Source organism: Alexandromys fortis, unplaced genomic scaffold (assembly GCF_014885135.2).
Source record: "Alexandromys fortis isolate MF-2015 unplaced genomic scaffold, M_Fortis_MF-2015_v1.1 scaffold_106, whole genome shotgun sequence".
Classification (NCBI taxonomy): domain Eukaryota; kingdom Metazoa; phylum Chordata; class Mammalia; order Rodentia; family Cricetidae; genus Alexandromys; species Alexandromys fortis.
The window spans coordinates 2082788-2099542 of record NW_026067980.1 but is presented as its reverse complement, the minus strand read 5'-3'; the positions used below and the strand labels follow the sequence as shown (position 1 = coordinate 2099542).

Sequence of the window (16755 nt, the reverse complement as noted above, 5' to 3'; positions counted from 1 at the left end):
GGTGAATATTTAACTTATTTTTCCCATCCAAACCCTGATGGTCAGAGAGCCACACCTGGCTAAGAAATGTAGGGGTTTTGGTTTCTTTGTTTATTTTTTGAGGCAGGATCTCGGTATATAAGCCTTGGCTGGCCTGGAACTTACTATGTAGACTAGACTGGTCTTGAAAACAGAGATCCATCTGCCACTGCCTCCTGAGTGCTAGATTAAAGGTGCATGCTGCGACTCTGTGGATAATTCTATTCTATTCTTTTTTTTTTTTTTTGGTTTTTTTTTCGAGACAGGGTTTCCCTGTGTAACAGTCCTAGCTGTCCGGGGACTAGAATTCTATTCTTAAAACTATTTTTAGATTTATTTTATGTATATGAATGTTTTACTTGCATGTAAGCCACATGTATGCCTAGTGCCCATAGAAGCCAGAAGTCATTGGCTTACCTGAAACTGGAGTTGTGTGTGGTTGTGAGCCACTATGTGTGTGCTAGGAATAGAACTCAAGTCTCCTGCAAGAGCATCAAGTGCTCTTAATTGCTGAGCCATCTCTCCAGCCCCTCTGTGGGTCCTTCTTACTGCCATCATCTAAAAGTTGTGATACCGGCTTTCCTTTATTAAAGGTGACCCTGTCTCCAACGTTACAGTAAATGTGTAAAGGGTAGTATCTTGTTTCATATCTGGAATCATCCCCAAAGGGGGAGGTAGTGTTACCCTATGTTTCCACAGGGTTAAGTAACTTGTCCAAGCTTCAAAGCTGGTTAAAAAAAAAAAAAAAAAAAAAAAAAAACAGAACTAAATTTAGACTGAAGTGGCAGACCCCAGAATATGCTGTCTGGGTTGCTCTGGCTGACTCCTCCTATAGCATCCTCTGTACTCAGTACACCACAAACAGCTACTGGGGTGTTCATATTTTCAGGCCCTTCAGTCCGGAGAACTCACAGTGCAGCAGAGCCAGTGAAACCACAAGAAGACGACCAGCCTACCCCTGCCCGACGATTCTCTTCTGACTGCAGCATCCCTCAGGTGCAACCCACAGTCCTGAGGGTCTGTTCCTGGGAACCTTAATGCCATAAACTTCAAAGATGTCAGCATCATTTCTTCGGGGCATTGCTGACTAAGCTATTTCTTTTTGGAGATGATCTCAGGTTCCAAGGCTGACCTGGAACTTACTGTGTAGCTGAGGGTGACCTCCAGATCCTCCTGTCTCCATGTTCTAGGTGTTGAGAATGCAGGCATACACTATTAAAATCTTGCTGGGTAGCTCAGGATGATATTGAACTCTTAGTTCTCCTGTCTCAGTCTCTGTCTTAATGTTCTGTTGCTAGGAAGAGACACCATGACTATGGCAGCTCTTAGAACAAAAAGCATTTAGTTAGGGCTTGCTTACAGTTTCAGTCTTTACCCGTTGTCGTCATGGTGGGGAGCATGGTGGCACACAGGCGGTCTTGGTGCTGGAGGAGCTGAGAGTTCCACATCTGAATCCGCAGGTAGCAGGAAGAAAGCAAAACCCTGGGCCTGGCCCACACCCAAAGCCCACACCCAATGACACACTTCCTTCAACGAGGCTACACCTACTCCAACAATAGCACCTCTAATAGTGACACTCCCTAGAGATCAAGCATTCAAATCTGTGGGGGCCATTCTTATTCCAGCCACCTGTGTACCTATTTCTGGGATTAAAGAAAGGTGTGTGCCATCATGCCTAGCCATCTTTTTGACTTTTGATTAAGGAAGGGACTCATGGCTGGGGTGGGGGGTGCCATACACCTTTAATCTCAGCACTTGGGAGGCAGAAGCAGGTGGATCTCTATGAGTTCAGGGCCAGCCTGGTCTATAAGTGTGAGTTCCAGGATAGCCAAGGTTACACAGAGAAGCCCTGTCTTAAAAAATCAACACAAAACCAAACCCCCCCTCAAACAAGCAAACCAACCAAAAATGGAACTCAAATAGTAATTAAAAGGATTATGCTTAACTTGTTGAGGGTACACATTTTTAAAATATGTATAAGTGTTTTGCCTGCATGTGTGTCTGTTCACTACATGCATGCCTGGTGCCCATGGAGGCCAGAAGATCCCCTAGAACCTGAGTTACAGGTGGTGGTGAGCCACCATTTGGGTGCTGGGGAATGGCTCCAGTGCTCTTAATGGCTAAGCGACCTCTGCGGTCCCAGGAGTATATATTTTCCAGGCAGTCTTGCTAACAGTTGGAAGCTTAGTTAGAATCCTTTCTTAGGGAGTCATCTTGTTTTCTCTCTCTCTCTCTCTCTCTCTCTCTCTCTCTCTCTCTCTCTCTCTCTCTCTCTCTCTCTCTCTCTTTGATATTGAGGATTGAACCTGGGGCCTCACACGTGGTAGGCCAATATAGTACCAATAAGGTATATTCCCTAGACCATTTTTTCTACTTTTATTTCAAGACAGGGTCTTACAATCTCACTGATTGATCTTATATTCACTGTGTAGCCTAGGTGGTTCTGAAACTCACTCTGTAGACCAGGCTGACTTGAATTTAGATTCACTTGCCTCTGACTCCTGAGGACTGGGATTAAAGATGTGCACCACCACTGCCTGGTGTTCATTGAATAAATTGACTTCAAGTCTTCTATCAGTTTCTCCTCATTAATTGCATGCAAGGTACATTGTGTCTAGTTATTGCACTTAAATATTTGGAGTATTGCATTCTGGTTTTATTGTTCTTTCCAATTACTAACAGGAAAAGAGACTGACACATGGTCTGTCTGAGGATGAGTTAAGTTCCTCTACAAGCTCAACTGACAAATCAGATGGGGATTCCAGGGAGGGGTAAGTTTTCTGCCTTAGTTCTATTTGAACTGAGTCTAAAAAGTATTCCTACCTGTGGTACTCATAACATTACAAATAGTGGCACATGCTGGAGCTTAAAATACATCTGAGAGGAGCTAGAGAGATGGCTTGGTAGTTAAGAAGGCTGGCTTTTCTTCCAGAGAACCTGGGTTCACTTTCTAGCACCCACAAGACACCTCACAACCATCTGTAACTCCAGTTCCAAGGGATCCAACATCATCTTCTTGTTTCTATGAGCACTGCTTGCATGTGGTGCACATATATGCAAGAAAGACACCTGCACACATCAAATAATTTTGTTTTGTTTTGTTTTTTTGAGACAGGGTTTTCTGTGTAACAACCCTAGCTGTAATGGTCTGCCCTGTCCCTTTAAGAGACAAGCCATGCCCACTCCCTCCCAAAACTGATATTCAGCTTCCAGCCTGAGTCCCTTCCTTTTCCCTCCCTCCCTCCCTCTCTCTCTTTCCTTCCCTCCCTCCTTCTCTCCCCCCTCTGCCTCTCTCTCTGCTCTTCCCTCTTCTCTGTTGAACCCTGACCCTTGCTTCGGCAGGTCAGAAAGCCTGAAGGTCTTTCTGTATCACGAGATGCCTGTGGTCTGCCCTTAGACTAACCCTGGACTCCTTTCCAAGGCCACCTATTGATTTTATTCACCCTCTGTTGCCTTCCTGTAGCTGATTTTTTTGTTTGTTTTTAAAATTTTATTTATTTATATTTTATGTATGAATGCTCTGCCTGTATACCCGTATGCCAGAAGAGGGTGTCAGGTCCTATTATAGATGGTTGTGAGCCACCATTTAGGTGCTGGGAATTGAACTCAGGACCTCCAGAAGAACAGCCAGTGCTCTTAACCACTGAGCCATCTCAACAGTCGCCCTGTAGCTGATTTTTGTCTTTTACAAGATTCTAGTTGCTGTAGAAGGGTCAATCTGCGAGACAGCCAGCACAAGAGCATTTGTAAGCTGAACTCCCTAAGGGTCATTTCACATCTGTCTAGCTTTTGTCGTGAAGTCAAGTAAATATTAAGGAGCCTCCCCCCCCCCCCCCAAGGAAAAGTCATACGAATGAAATGAGTGACTTGGTACAGCTGATGACCCAGACTCTTAAGCTGGATTCTAAAGAGAGCTGTGAAGATCTCCCGGTGCTAAACCCAGTGCCAGAATTCAGACTTCATGGGAAGTATCGTGACACGCTGGTACTTCATGGCAAAGTTGCAGAAGATGCGGAGCTTCACTGCAAAGAGCTGCCTTCAGGTGACTAGTTTATTTTTGTTTTGCTTTGTTTTGTTTTCGAGACAGGGTTTTTCTGTGTAACACTCCTGGCTGTCCTGGAACTCACTCTGTAGACCAGGCTGGCCTTGAACTCACAGAGATCCACCTGCCTCTGTCTCCTGAGTGCTGGGATTAAATGTGTGCACCACCACCACCCAGGTAGTTTATTCTTTTACAGCAGCTAGCAAATGCAGTTAGTGGAGAACAAGGCTAATGCTGTAAGTTTATTTTGTTTTTAGTTTTTAGTTTAGATAGCTATATAGTCAGTAGATACATTTCAAAGTTTCATGAAAATATATGTCTTTACATTTTGGTTTTATGAGACAATATCTCATGTAGCTCAGGTTGCCATTAAACTTGCTTGTGGCTGAGGACACCTTTGAACCCTGATCTTCTGGCCCCAGCCTCTCAAGTGCTGGAATTTGTGGATATGTGTGGTGCAGTGCAGTGCCATGGAGATCAGAGGCACTGGATTCCAAGAAGAGGGCTTCCGATTCCCTGAAGTTAGAGTTACAGATGGTTGTGAGACACCTGGTGTGGGTAATAGGATTGAATTCAGGTCCTCTAGCAACAAGTACTCTTTTTTTTTTTTAAAGATTTATTTATTTTATATACAAGTATTCTGCTTGCATATCTACAGGTCAGAAGAGGGCACCAGATCTCATTACAGGTGGTTGTGAGCTACCACGTGGGTGCTGGGAATTGAGCTCAGGACCTCTGGAAGAGCAGCCAGTGCTCTTAACCTCTGAACCATTTCTCCAGCCCCTTGAAAACTGATTTTTAAAAGTAACTGTAAACAATAAGCCTTATAACATTGCAGAAAATATTAGATCTTTTAAGTGGATTTTCTTCAAGTTATAGAATTCTTAATTGTTCATTCTTTCAGTTAGTTTTTTTAGATTTTGGAAATGATAGCATGAAGCTTAATGACTAATTTTTAGTCATTAAAACACTAGATGTGAAACTCAGTCGCAGGCCCTTACCTAACATGTACCAGGCTCTAGGTTCCATTCATCCCTAGCACCCCAAAAACTATTTTTTTTCTTTGAGACAGGGTTTCTTTTTAGCTTTGGAGCCTGTCTGGAACTAGCTCTGTAGACCAGGCTGGCCTCAAACTCACAGAGATCCGCCTGCCTCTGCATTTGAGTGCTGGAATTAAAGGTGTGCACTACCACTGTCCAGCTCAAAAATGAATTTTTTTAAAAACTAAAATATAGGGGCTGGAGAGATAGCTCAGCAGTTCAGAGCACTGGCTGCTCTTCCAAGGGACCTGGATTCAATTCCTAACAACCACTTGGCAGTTGATAGGGGTTCCAGTCCCAGGGGTTCTAAGGCCCTCTCCTGGTCTCTGTGGGCACTGCATACATGGTGCAGAGACATACATTCAGGCAAACACCCATACACATAAAATAAATATAAGGTTTTTTTTAGAAACTTTTGGACCCTGAAGTCCAGCTACCAGGAAGAGTTGCCCCAAGAGACTATCTCTCACACCACAGTTGATGTAAAAGCATGAGGATTTTATTAATTCTGTTGCGACAGGGTCTTTCAGCATTCAAGAAGCCAGAAAAACTTCGAATGGCTGGTCCAGGCTACTTTTAAAGCAAAAAGCCACAGAAACAAGGGGAGTCTGGGGGTTGTTCTTTAACTATTATGATTGGCTTATTCAAAGGGCTATTGCCAATAATTGGCTGGAGAGCAGTTGCCAGATCAGATGAGGTAAGATGAAGCGTTTGAGGGTTACTTTGACCCTTTCCCAGGGACTGAGTCAAATACCAGGAACTGAGTCAACACCTAAGAACCAATAATTGAGTTCTATTTGGAGAATACTCACAAGGACTCAGGGAGATGGAAAGTTCCCAACATTTCAGTACGTGCATGTGTAGTTGTTAGGTCCTTGGTTCCCAGGGGAGGGGGAGCACTAATGCTGAGAGGCCTCAGCTTAAAGTTCTACAGAACTAAAGTATATAAATAAGCTAAACAAGGTTGCTCATGCCTATGATTACTGTGTTCAGCAGGCCAAGGCAGGAGTATCACTTAGAATTTGCAGCCTGCCTGGGTGACAGACTTAAGACTCTGACTCAAACAGAAAAAAATAAATAACATGATATAACCTAACCGGGCGGTGGTGGTGCATGCCTTTAATGCCAGCACTCAGGAGGCAGGCGGATCACTGTAAATCTGAGGCCCTAGTTTATAGAGTGAGCTCCAGACAGCCGGGGCTACTCAAAGAAACCCTATCTGGAAGAAACAAAACAAACAAACATGATAATAAAATAGACATGGTGAGGAAGTGAATACAAGACTATCTGAAGTGAGGAAGGCAGCCAGCGACTAGAAGGGAGGCTTGCAGAGCTCTAGGAGGTAATTATGATCAAAGTGTAGTAATATATACAGATGTCATAATGAAACAGTATTGTATGTCAACCAACAAATTTTAAAAATAGCTGGGCAGTGGTCGCACATGCCTTTAATCCCAGCAGGTAGGTCTCTGTGAGTTCAAGGCCAGCCTGGTCTACAAGAGCTAGTTCCAGGACAGGCTCCAAAGCTACAGAGAAACCCTGTCTCGAAAAACCAAAAATAAATAAATAATAAAACAAAAAAGTATATAATTTATTTTTTGATACTTTGGGTTATTTCTTTTGTTTTTTTTGTTGTTGTTTTTGTTGTTTTGTTTTGGAAATATGGTCTCTCTATATGGCTCCAGCTGTCCTGGAATTTATTATGTAGTCCAGACTAGCTTTAACTCTATGATCTTCCTGCCTCTGCCTCCTGATAGCTGGGATTGAAGGCATGTGCTCCATGCCCAGCTCAGAAAAAGGTATATAAATGGAGTCATTAAGCCAGATTCTTATTGATGTGAAAATAATTGCAACAGGATTTTTAGAGATTGTATTGTTCTTGCTGTGGTGGTATTTTAGAGATTGTATTGTTCTTGCTGTGGTGTATTTATGTTCCCTGTTTTTGTTGCTGTACATTTAGCTGTCATACCAGGTTCTGAGAAGATCAGAAGAATAGTTGAAGTCTTGAGAGCTGATGTAATCCAGGGCCTGGGGATTCAGCTTCTAGAGCAGGTGTATGACCTTTTGGAGGAGGAAGATGAATTGGAGAGAGAGGTAAGGGGCTTAGGCTGTGTCAAGGTGCTTGCGTTATAGACTTTTAAATGTAGTTTATGTACCGTGCATCTTGCCTATTTGAAGTGTATATTTCAGTAGTTTTCCATGTTCGGTCATCACAAGTAGTGTTTGAACATTTTCACTGTTCCCCACAGAAACCTTAGGCCACTAGTAATGTCCCCCATTGTCTGCTGAGTCCCCACCTACCCCTAAGCAAAGAACAAATGGTTCTCTCTGCAGATATTTGCATATATTTCCTATTCTGGACAATTTGTATAGTGGAATCTCATACAAGTGATCCTTGTGTTTTGCTTCTCTCCACGTAATATTTTGAAGAGTTATCCATGTACCAGTACTTCAGTCTCCATGTTATAACATGTACCAATACTTCAGTCTTTTTCATGGCCAAACATATTACCCTGGGAGTTTTGTTTATTCATCAGTTGATGGATATTTGTGTGGTTTCCATTGTTTTTAACTTCTCTGAACACTCATGGGCGAGTTTTTGTGAGGCTCCACTCTTCTTGGATTTATGCATTTCCTTTAGGAGTAAAATTGTTTGATTATACAATAGCTATATTGAAATGTTAGGGCAATTTCCAGAATGTTTCCTAAAGTAACTACACCATTTTATATTCTCACTAGCTGTATATAAGGTAAGACTCTGCTTATCCATACCCTTGGCAATTCTTGTTATTGTCTGCTTAGTTATAGCCATTCATTGGATATAAAATGGTATTCATTATGTTTGGTTTATATTTCCCTAATGAATAATGATGTTGTGTATATTTTCATATACTCCTAACAATTTGCTTTTTTTTTTTTTTTTTTTTTTGAGAAATGTTTATTTCAAACTTGGGCTATTAACCTTTAGGGGGCTGGAGAAACCAGGAAGTGGTGGTACATGCCTTTAATCCCAGCACTCAGGAGGCAGAAGCAGGTGGATCTCTTTGAGTTTGGGACCAACCTGGTCTATAAGAGCAAGTTCCAGAAAAAAAAAAAAAAAGAGCAAGTTCCAGGACAGGCTCCAAAGCTACAGAGAAACCTGGTCTCAAAAAACAAAAAAACAAAACAAAACAAAAAAAACTAAACTAAAAAACCTTTAGGGGGATGGAGAAATGGCTCAGCAGTTAAGAGCACTGCCTGCTCTTCCAAAGGTCCTGAGTTCAATTCCCAGCAACTACATGGTGGCTCACAGCCATCTGTAATGAGATCTGGTGCCCTCTAGAGGAAGAGACCTGTAGGTCATCCTCATCAACTTAGACCATGAAACCCAGGATGGACAAGTTCAACAGGACCGCCATATACAGGCTGCCCATGCATGCTTCAGCATTGCCAGGGTATAAATATTATTTTTTTTCTTTTAACCTTTAAATTGTCCAATTTTTATATATTCTGGATACAAGTCTCTCATCAGATGTAAGATTTGTAAATGTTTCTCCTAATATATGGCAATGTTTGATTCAATTCTTATACTACGAGCCTATACAGATTTTCTGTTTCTTTGTGAGTCAGTTTGATAGGTTGTTTATTTCTAGGACTTTCTCAGTTTCAACTAGTTTATGCAGTTGGTTGCCATATAATCATTTATAGTTGTTACAATATTTTATTTGTATAGAATTAAAAGTAATGGTTCCATTTTAATTTCTAATTTTCATATTCTGAATCTTCTCTCTTGCTTAATCTGTTTAAAAGCTTTGTAAACTTTTAGTAGCACATGATTGTAGTGTCAAGTTCTCAGAAGGCTGTGGCAGAAGAGGAGGGCACTCAATTCCCAGTGTTTCAAACCAGCCGGGAGATAGAGAGATCTGTCTGAGAGACAGGACAAGTGGGCAGGGGTGGTCGGGGTATTTGGCTGGAGGAGAAGAGGACTGAGGTAGTCGTCTCTGGTTTTCTTGGGATGCTGTGCCATGTGTCTGGGACAAGGTGATTGAAGCCCCATTTTTTTTTTAGTGTGGCTGAACCCACGGTTGAATCCCTGTCCAACAGGCTCTGCTAGGCAGGGAGGAGCTCTTGCTTCTCGGCTGAACTCTCCTGAATTTTAGCTTCAGTTTCGCAGTAGGATGACAGACATGGTGATGTCCTGCTTCTCTCAGAAAGATCACCTTTCACCTGGCAGCAAGGAGGCCTATGTAAGGTTTGATGGCTATTGACTGATTCACATACTAAGACTCATTGTTCCTACCAAATTTTGTTAGATGTTCTTTTTAAAGCTATTTTTATTGAGCTGTGACTGTTTTATATGTATGGCTGTTTCACATGCATGTATGTAGATAGGCCTGCTGCCCTTGGAGACTGGAAGAGGACATTGGATCCCCTGGAACTGGAATTACAAATGGTTGTGTGTTGACTGGGAATTAAACCCAGGTCCTCTGGAAAAGCAGCTCTTAGCTACTGAACCAATTTCCAGCCCTTATTAAATATTCTTGGATGAATTTTTTAAAATAAATCCTTTAAATTTTTTTGTTTGTTCTTTAAAAAAATTGAGAGCCAGGCAGTAGAGGCACAACCTTTAATCTTTGCACTCAGGAGTCCAAGGCAAACAGATCTGTGTGTGAGTTCAAGGCCAGCCTGGTTTACAGAGCTAGTTCCAGGACAGCCGGGGCTACACAAAGAAACCCTATGTTAAAAAAAAAATTTAGATTTCATTTTTATGTATATGAATGTTCTGTTTGCATGTTTGTCTGTGGGTCATGTTCATGCCTAGTGCCCATCAAGGTCCGGGGCTGGATTTATTTAGGGACAGTCGTGAGCTACCATGTGGTGCCTAAAACTGAACACAGGTTCTTTGCAGGGACGAGTGCTCCTAACTGCGGAGTCACCTCTCCAGCCCCTATCTTTATAAAAATTACATTAATTTAATGTGTGTGCATGTGAGAATACATATGCATGCATGTGCATACATACATGCACACATACCATGGCAAACATGGAGAGTAAAGGACAATTCTCGAGAGTTGGCTCTCCTTGCACTCTGTGGTTTGTGGGGATTGAATGCAATATAAAGAATCATCAGGCTTCAGTGGCAAGTGTCTTTACCCACTGAGTCACCTAACCAACCCTTGAATAAATATTCCATCATTCATTCTATGCTTATTCTCCAGCCCCCACATTGTCATTTTTCAGTTGACCACGTGTTCGATAAAATAGCACTTGAAACCAGGTAGTGGTGGCGCACGCCTTTAGTCCCAGCACTCAGGAGGCAGAGGCCATATCTCTGAGTTCAAGGCCAGCCTGGTCTACAGAGCAAGTTCTCAGTCAGCCAGGGCCACACAGAGAAACCCTGCCTCAAAAATAAATAAATAAATAAATAAATAAATAAATAAATAAATAAATAACACTTGATTTTGTTTTTCTGTTTTCTTGTCTCTTTTTCTGTTTTAGACAGGGTCCCATGTAGCCTAGGCTGACCTCAGATTTGCTCTGTAGCTGGAGATGACTTTGAACTTCTGATACCCTGGCTTCCCCACGCCAAGTGCTGCGATTATAGGCATCTGCTGCCAAACCCAGCATGTGCAGTGCTGGAGACCAAGCCCAGTGCTTCTGTATGTGAGGCAAATATCCCAGCCACCGTGCCTCTCTATTTTCTCATGAATAGTTTCAGATTCTGGTTTTTAATGAGACATCTTTGTAACATAAAGTGGCCTCCCAATGCTGCTGTGATTGACTTGTGTTCTTAGCTAGGTTATCTTTTTTTTCTTTTTTTTAATGGCAGGGTCTCATGTTGCCTAAAATGGTTTCAGATTCACTATGTAGGCTGGCCTTGAATGCTTAATCCTCCTGCCTCCACCTCCAAGTCGTGTATTTTTACCAGAATACCATCAAAGTGACATTGTATCTTCAGTGAATTATATCAGAATATGTATCACACCCATTCAGCATCCTAGGTGTTATTCTAAATTTAAGCGTCCATTTCAACAGATATTGTATGCCATACCTTGTTGGGTTACTTGTAAGCCTCACTCTTTTCTATTTTGGACCTCACAAAGTTACTTAGCTTGGCTTCAACTCACTCAGGCAGGCCTGGGACTTGAGTAGATGGGATTCCGGTCTGGACTGTAAGTTGTGAAATTTTATGTAGATGGTTCAGCGGGGAAAAAGCTGTTGTCACATAGAAGTGGAAGCAGAGGGCCAGGGCCACAGAACTGCCCCTGACCTCCACATGTACACAGCATGTCTGAACTCACACAACTGTGCACAGACCATACACACGCATACACACACAATAGTTTTATGCAAACAGAACTAGTAGTATTTCCCATATGGTTTTCTCCTGGTATCGTTGGAAGTAAGACAGCAAATTCAGGAGAAAGAAGATGAAGCAGTTTTCATGTACAATTCAGCAGAAACGGCAGAAGTGGCCAGTGTGCTGATTGGCACAAGACAGTGCTTTTTAAAGTTCCCCAAACCAAGAAATCCCCATCCATTTTTTGCCCCCATTCCAAATTCTCCACCTTATTGGTTTAGCTTACCTAACGAATAATCTGGGGCTTGAAGACTGCCCCTTTTTTGATGATGGACTGCCTACAACTTCCCACCGGTTCTGTTCTGTGACAAGCAGATGTCCCTCCGGCTCATCTACAATGGTGACCGCTAAGGTACCTCCTTCTGAGATGGACCTGTTATTACAGTGTGATGCTTGGGAAAACTTTTGTTTGAAGATGACAGGAATTATTTTTCTGTTATGTACTGATTTTCTTATGTTTCTCAACTAGGCACGATTACGGGAGCACATGGGCGACAAGTATACAGTTTACAGTGTGAAAGCTCGCCAGTTGAAGTTTTTTGAAGAAAATGTGAATTTTTGAGATTTGTTTTAATGTGCTGCCAGAACTAAAGACTATTTTCAAAGGTTTTTCATCTAAACAACAACAACAGGCCGTTTCAGTTATTCAGAGGCTACTCACTCACTGTCTTCAGTGTCTCTTTGGGGCTTCTTACTATGAAACATGAGATGGAGTAGACTCATGTGAAACAAGTTCACAGAGGAAAAAACAAACGGGATATCATTGTATTTTTATGGAGAAAATGTTATATTTGTTTGTTACTATTTACTGAGCCTTAAGCCAACATTATACCTAGTTTATTTTTTAAGATATTAACTAGCTTGAAATGGGGCCAGAAAACATTGGATTATATTATTCTACAATGAGAAAAAACAACTGACATCTCTTAATATGTGGTATTGTTTATAACCTTAGAGAGTAGTGATGTTTATTCTCTAATGTCAACTTAGTATACTATTCTGGGAATAGATGTAAAGAACATGAAGTTCTATGTTGCATTTGAACAACTTTTTTTGCACATAAATGAACTTTTATAATATTTTCATTTATCTTAGTGAGGTTCAGTCTTTAGACTCTTAGGACGCTTGTGCCATCTAAAGTATAGATTTGTGACTCATTTCTTTTTTTTATCAGCCAAAACATCTCTTAAATGTGAATTCCTTTTCAGCTAAGCAGTGTCCAAGGAAAGCCCAGGTCCTTAGATTCTATTGAATGCAGGCAATGTTTTTCTTTATGTATAATAATAAAGTGTCAGTTGAGTTTCTAGGTTTATTTTTGTTTGTTTTTTGTTTTGTTTTTCGAGACAAGGTTTCTCTGTGGCTTTGGAGCCTGTCCTGAAACTAGCTCTTGTAGACCAGGCTGGCCTCAAACTCCCAGAGATCCTCCTGCCTCTGCGTCCTGAGTGCTGGGATTAAAGGTATGTGCCACGACCACCGGCTGAGTTTCTATATTTTAAATGTATAACTGTACAGCTGGATGCATTGGTGCACACTTAAATCCTAGCATTTGAGAAACATAGGGAGGTGGGTCATGAGTTCAGGCTAGGCTGGATGACTAAGTTCAAAGCCAGCTCATACTAGAGACCCTCATCGCAAAAATAAAAGTCATAATTGTATATCACATGTTATGTTAGTTACTTAGTAAGTAATGTTCATGTAGAAAGATTTTTATAAATAAAATACAAGTCTTTGGTAAATTTTCAGTGTTTAAGATTAATTTTATGAGTGTGTGTCTGTGTGTGCGTGTACATATATGTGACATATGTGTGTGCAGCTGCCTGAGGAGGCCAGAAGAGGATGTTGGATCCCCTGGACTTGGCTTTGCAGGTAGATGATTGTGAGCCACTTGATGTGGGTGCTGGGAACTGAACCCAGGTTTTCTACAAGAGCAGCAGGTTCTCTGAACTGCTGAGCCATCTCTTCAGCCTTATCACCATTTTATTTAAAGGACTGAAAATTACTCCAAATGTTGTTTGTCTGTTTCCTCAGACAGGGTCTCAACTGTGTAGCTCTGGCTGTCCTGGAACTTGCTATGTAGACCAGGCTGGCCTCAAACTCACAAGAGATCCACCTGCTTCTGAGTGCTGGTTTTAAAGGCGTGCACCACTGGCTCCAAATGTTTTGTTTGTAAGGGAAAAAGATTGTTTGCTTTGAGAATTACACTGTAGCAGGAATAATAAAAACCCACAGATATTGGGGTTTAACCTAACGGTCAGAAAAGCAAAGCAGCCAACCACCAGAGAGACCCTTATACTTCTAACCAAATTTTCACGCTGAAAGGGTGAGATCCTGTCTCTTCCCCTTTATATTCCTTTCTCTGCCCAGCCATATCACTCCTGTCTCCACCTCCCTGGTGCTGGGATTAAAAGTGTGTGATTCTCAAACACTGGGATTAAGGATTAAGTGCTAAGGATTGAATCTGATGCTCTTAGCTGAAACCATGTCTTTAACTCCTGATTATCTTTTTCACCATTTAACCTCATTTCTGCCTTTGACTAGCTATCTTCCTGTTTTCATCTTTTTTATTTCAAGACCATAAAGTAACTTTTTCCCCCTATGTACATTGGCCTTTTGCCTGCATGTATGTCTGAGAGTGTTGGATCCCCTGGTATTGGAGTTAAGAGTTGTGAGCTGCCATGTAGCTGCTGGGAATTGAACCCGGGTCCTCTGGAAGAGCAGCCTGTGCTCTTAGCTGAGCATCGCTCCAGCTCCCTTGAGTTTTAACTCTACCTGTGCAGGGCAAAAGGGACAATTGGAGCAGGAAACCAATCACTGAGCACCCAACTCTGAACCCAGAGCCAGTGAAAGAAACGCACCCTGGATTTGAGACCTGAGCCAGGGAAAGAAATATCTTTATCCCTGAACCAGGACCAAAGAAACATGCCCTGACTCTGAAACTAGTGTCAAAGAAACATACTTTGTCCCAAGAATCAGAGCCAGTAAAAGAATTATGCCCTGGAGCTAAAAATGACCAGTAAAAGAAACACAGTTTGGCCATAAAGTCAGAGCCATCTCTGCCCCTGACCAACTAAACTAACCAACCCATCTTCTCCCTGGGAAAACTCCACCCTTAAGAAGCCCTATATAAGCTGCTCTGCCGGTTCAGTTAAGAGGTCACGGTTTATCCTTCCCTGGCAGAGGCATCCACTCTCCTGGACTCCTCCTTTTTTTCCAAATAAATCTATTTCTCAAAAGAGTCTTGGGTGATGACCTTCATTCACCGTTGGGGGACTGAGCTGAAAAACCTTGCTGAGATGTTCCCTAGGGGGCCTGAGCAAGGCAGAGCAGAACAGAACCGTGCTAGAACGCTCCTTAAGAAGGGCTGAGCCGACTTTTTGCCAGAACAGGAGATTGCTACATTTCTGCTAGGGCTTCCCCTTTTAGCAGAGTGTTAGCTCCCTTAAGGGAACAGAGCAGAACTCAGCTGTAACAGCTCTCCAGAAGAGCGGGAGCTCTATATCCTGTGGGAGACCATCCCCCACTATACCCCAGCTTCAGGTAGCCTGGCTTTCCGATAGGACCTTTCCTCCAGGGCTGAGCTGTCCTATTGCAGGTCTAAGTATAGCCCAGCTTCCGGATAAGTCAGGATATCTCTGCAACACTACAACTGTAACACATTCCCCTATAACCTCGAAGTTTGTAGCTTTTAAGTTTTCTTTAAAAGAATCTTTTCTGGTCAGACAATGGTGAACTAAGCCTTTTCTTGGCAGGCAGAGAAAGGCAGATCTCTGTGAATTCAAGGCCAGCCTGGTCTACAGAGGGAGTTCCAGGACAGGCTCTAAAGCTACACAGAGAAACCCAGTCTCAATAAACCAAAAAAAAGAAAGAAAAATCTTTTAATCTTTTTTGAGTTTGTTAAATTAGGGTCTTTGCTGATGTTAATCTCATAATACGGGAAGTCCTGGGAAATACAACATTGTCTTTAGTAATTCTTCTATATCTGTTAATATGAGACCTTTAAGCACATTTTTCTTTTCAGTCTTTGGAAATATCAGGAGGAACATCCAGCTTCGATGGTGGTTTCAGAGGTGCCCAAGGGCTGCTTCACTACACTCGCATGGCTACGTTTCTCACTATTTGATGGAGGAAGGTCATTGGTAATAAACAAACTGCCTTGGCCCATTTTGATAGGCCATCCCTTAGGTGGGTGGAGTAGGTAGAACAGAATGCTGGGAGGAAGAGGAAGTGAGCTCAGACTCGACAGCTCTCCTGTCTGGGGCAGACGCCTCAGACAGAGGCCATGCTCCTCTCTCCCGGGCAGACGCAATTGGTGAAGCTCTGACCCAGGATGGACATAGGTTAAGATCTTCCCTGGTAAGCCACCTCATGGGCTATACAGATTATTAGAAATGGGCTAGTCCAGGTGCGAGAGTTAGCTGAGAAGAGGCTAGATATAATGGGCCAAGCAGTGTTTAAAAGAATACAATTTGTGTGTCGTTACTTTGGGGCATGAGGTAGCCGGTGGCGGGAGCTGGGTGGTGGAATGCAGCCCCGCAGCTCATACAACAACTATTGAGACTTACTGGCCATTAGCCCTCTCCCTCCAAGCCGCTTTCCCTCACTCCCAGACACAACTCAGGCTTGCTTCCTCCCTGGCCTTTTGGCTAGGTTGGCCACCATTGGTCTAGCTCTGGCACAATGGGATGGAGGTACTCTGGGTAGGGTTGGGCTCTCAGTCCTGCCCGTAGCCACCTCCCAGGCATCTGGTTAGAGTCTGATGGCTTCCTAGAGTCTCTGAGCTTGAGACCTCCTCCTCTCCAATCAATAAGAATTATTTAAAAATTAAATAAAAATTAAAAAAAAAAAAACAACTCTGGCCTGGGGGGGTGGGAGGGCTATGAAATGGCTCTGCAGGCAAAAGGTTCTTGCTGGTAAGCCTACCAACCTGAATTCAATCCCCAGACCCACACAGAAGGAAAGAACTGATTCCCACATCTGTCCTCTGATCTCTACATGACATGAGGGCCCCCACACAATACATATAAACAAAAACAGTGGAAAAGAGGAAAGGGGGCTGTTGATACAGCTCAGCTAGTAAAAGCATCGGACAACCTGCGTTCCATCTCCAGAACCTAGACAGTGTCAGGAGATAATGCGCGTGCACGCGCACACACACACATGAAATAAAAAGAATTTTTAAAAAAGTGAGAATTTAAAAAACCTAGGAACTTGCAATGACAGAACAAGATGATGCTTACATTTTCTTTCTTTTTTTTTTTTTTCTTTTGGTTTTTCAAAACAGGGTTTCTCTGTAGCTTTAGAGCCTGTCCTAGAAC

At 42.5% G+C, this 16755-nt stretch overlaps 1 protein-coding gene across 9 annotated transcripts in view; it reads left to right on the top strand.

The window, feature by feature from the left end:
* Nek4 (NIMA related kinase 4) overlaps window positions 1-13176 on the top strand; it is a 52381-nt gene extending 39205 nt beyond the window's left edge. For 7 of the 9 annotated variants that reach the window (XM_050158157.1, XM_050158154.1, XM_050158151.1 and 4 more), the window contains 5 exons: window positions 908-1014; window positions 2701-2789; window positions 3858-4060; window positions 7061-7194; window positions 11910-13176. In XM_050158157.1, coding sequence (XP_050014114.1) covers window positions 908-1014; window positions 2701-2789; window positions 3858-4060; window positions 7061-7194; window positions 11910-12002 — 626 coding nt within the window. In that variant the 3' untranslated portion in view covers window positions 12003-13176. The other 2 variants (XM_050158152.1, XM_050158153.1) reach the window with 2 other exon arrangements.
* Window positions 13177-16755: the final 3579 nt, after the last annotated feature.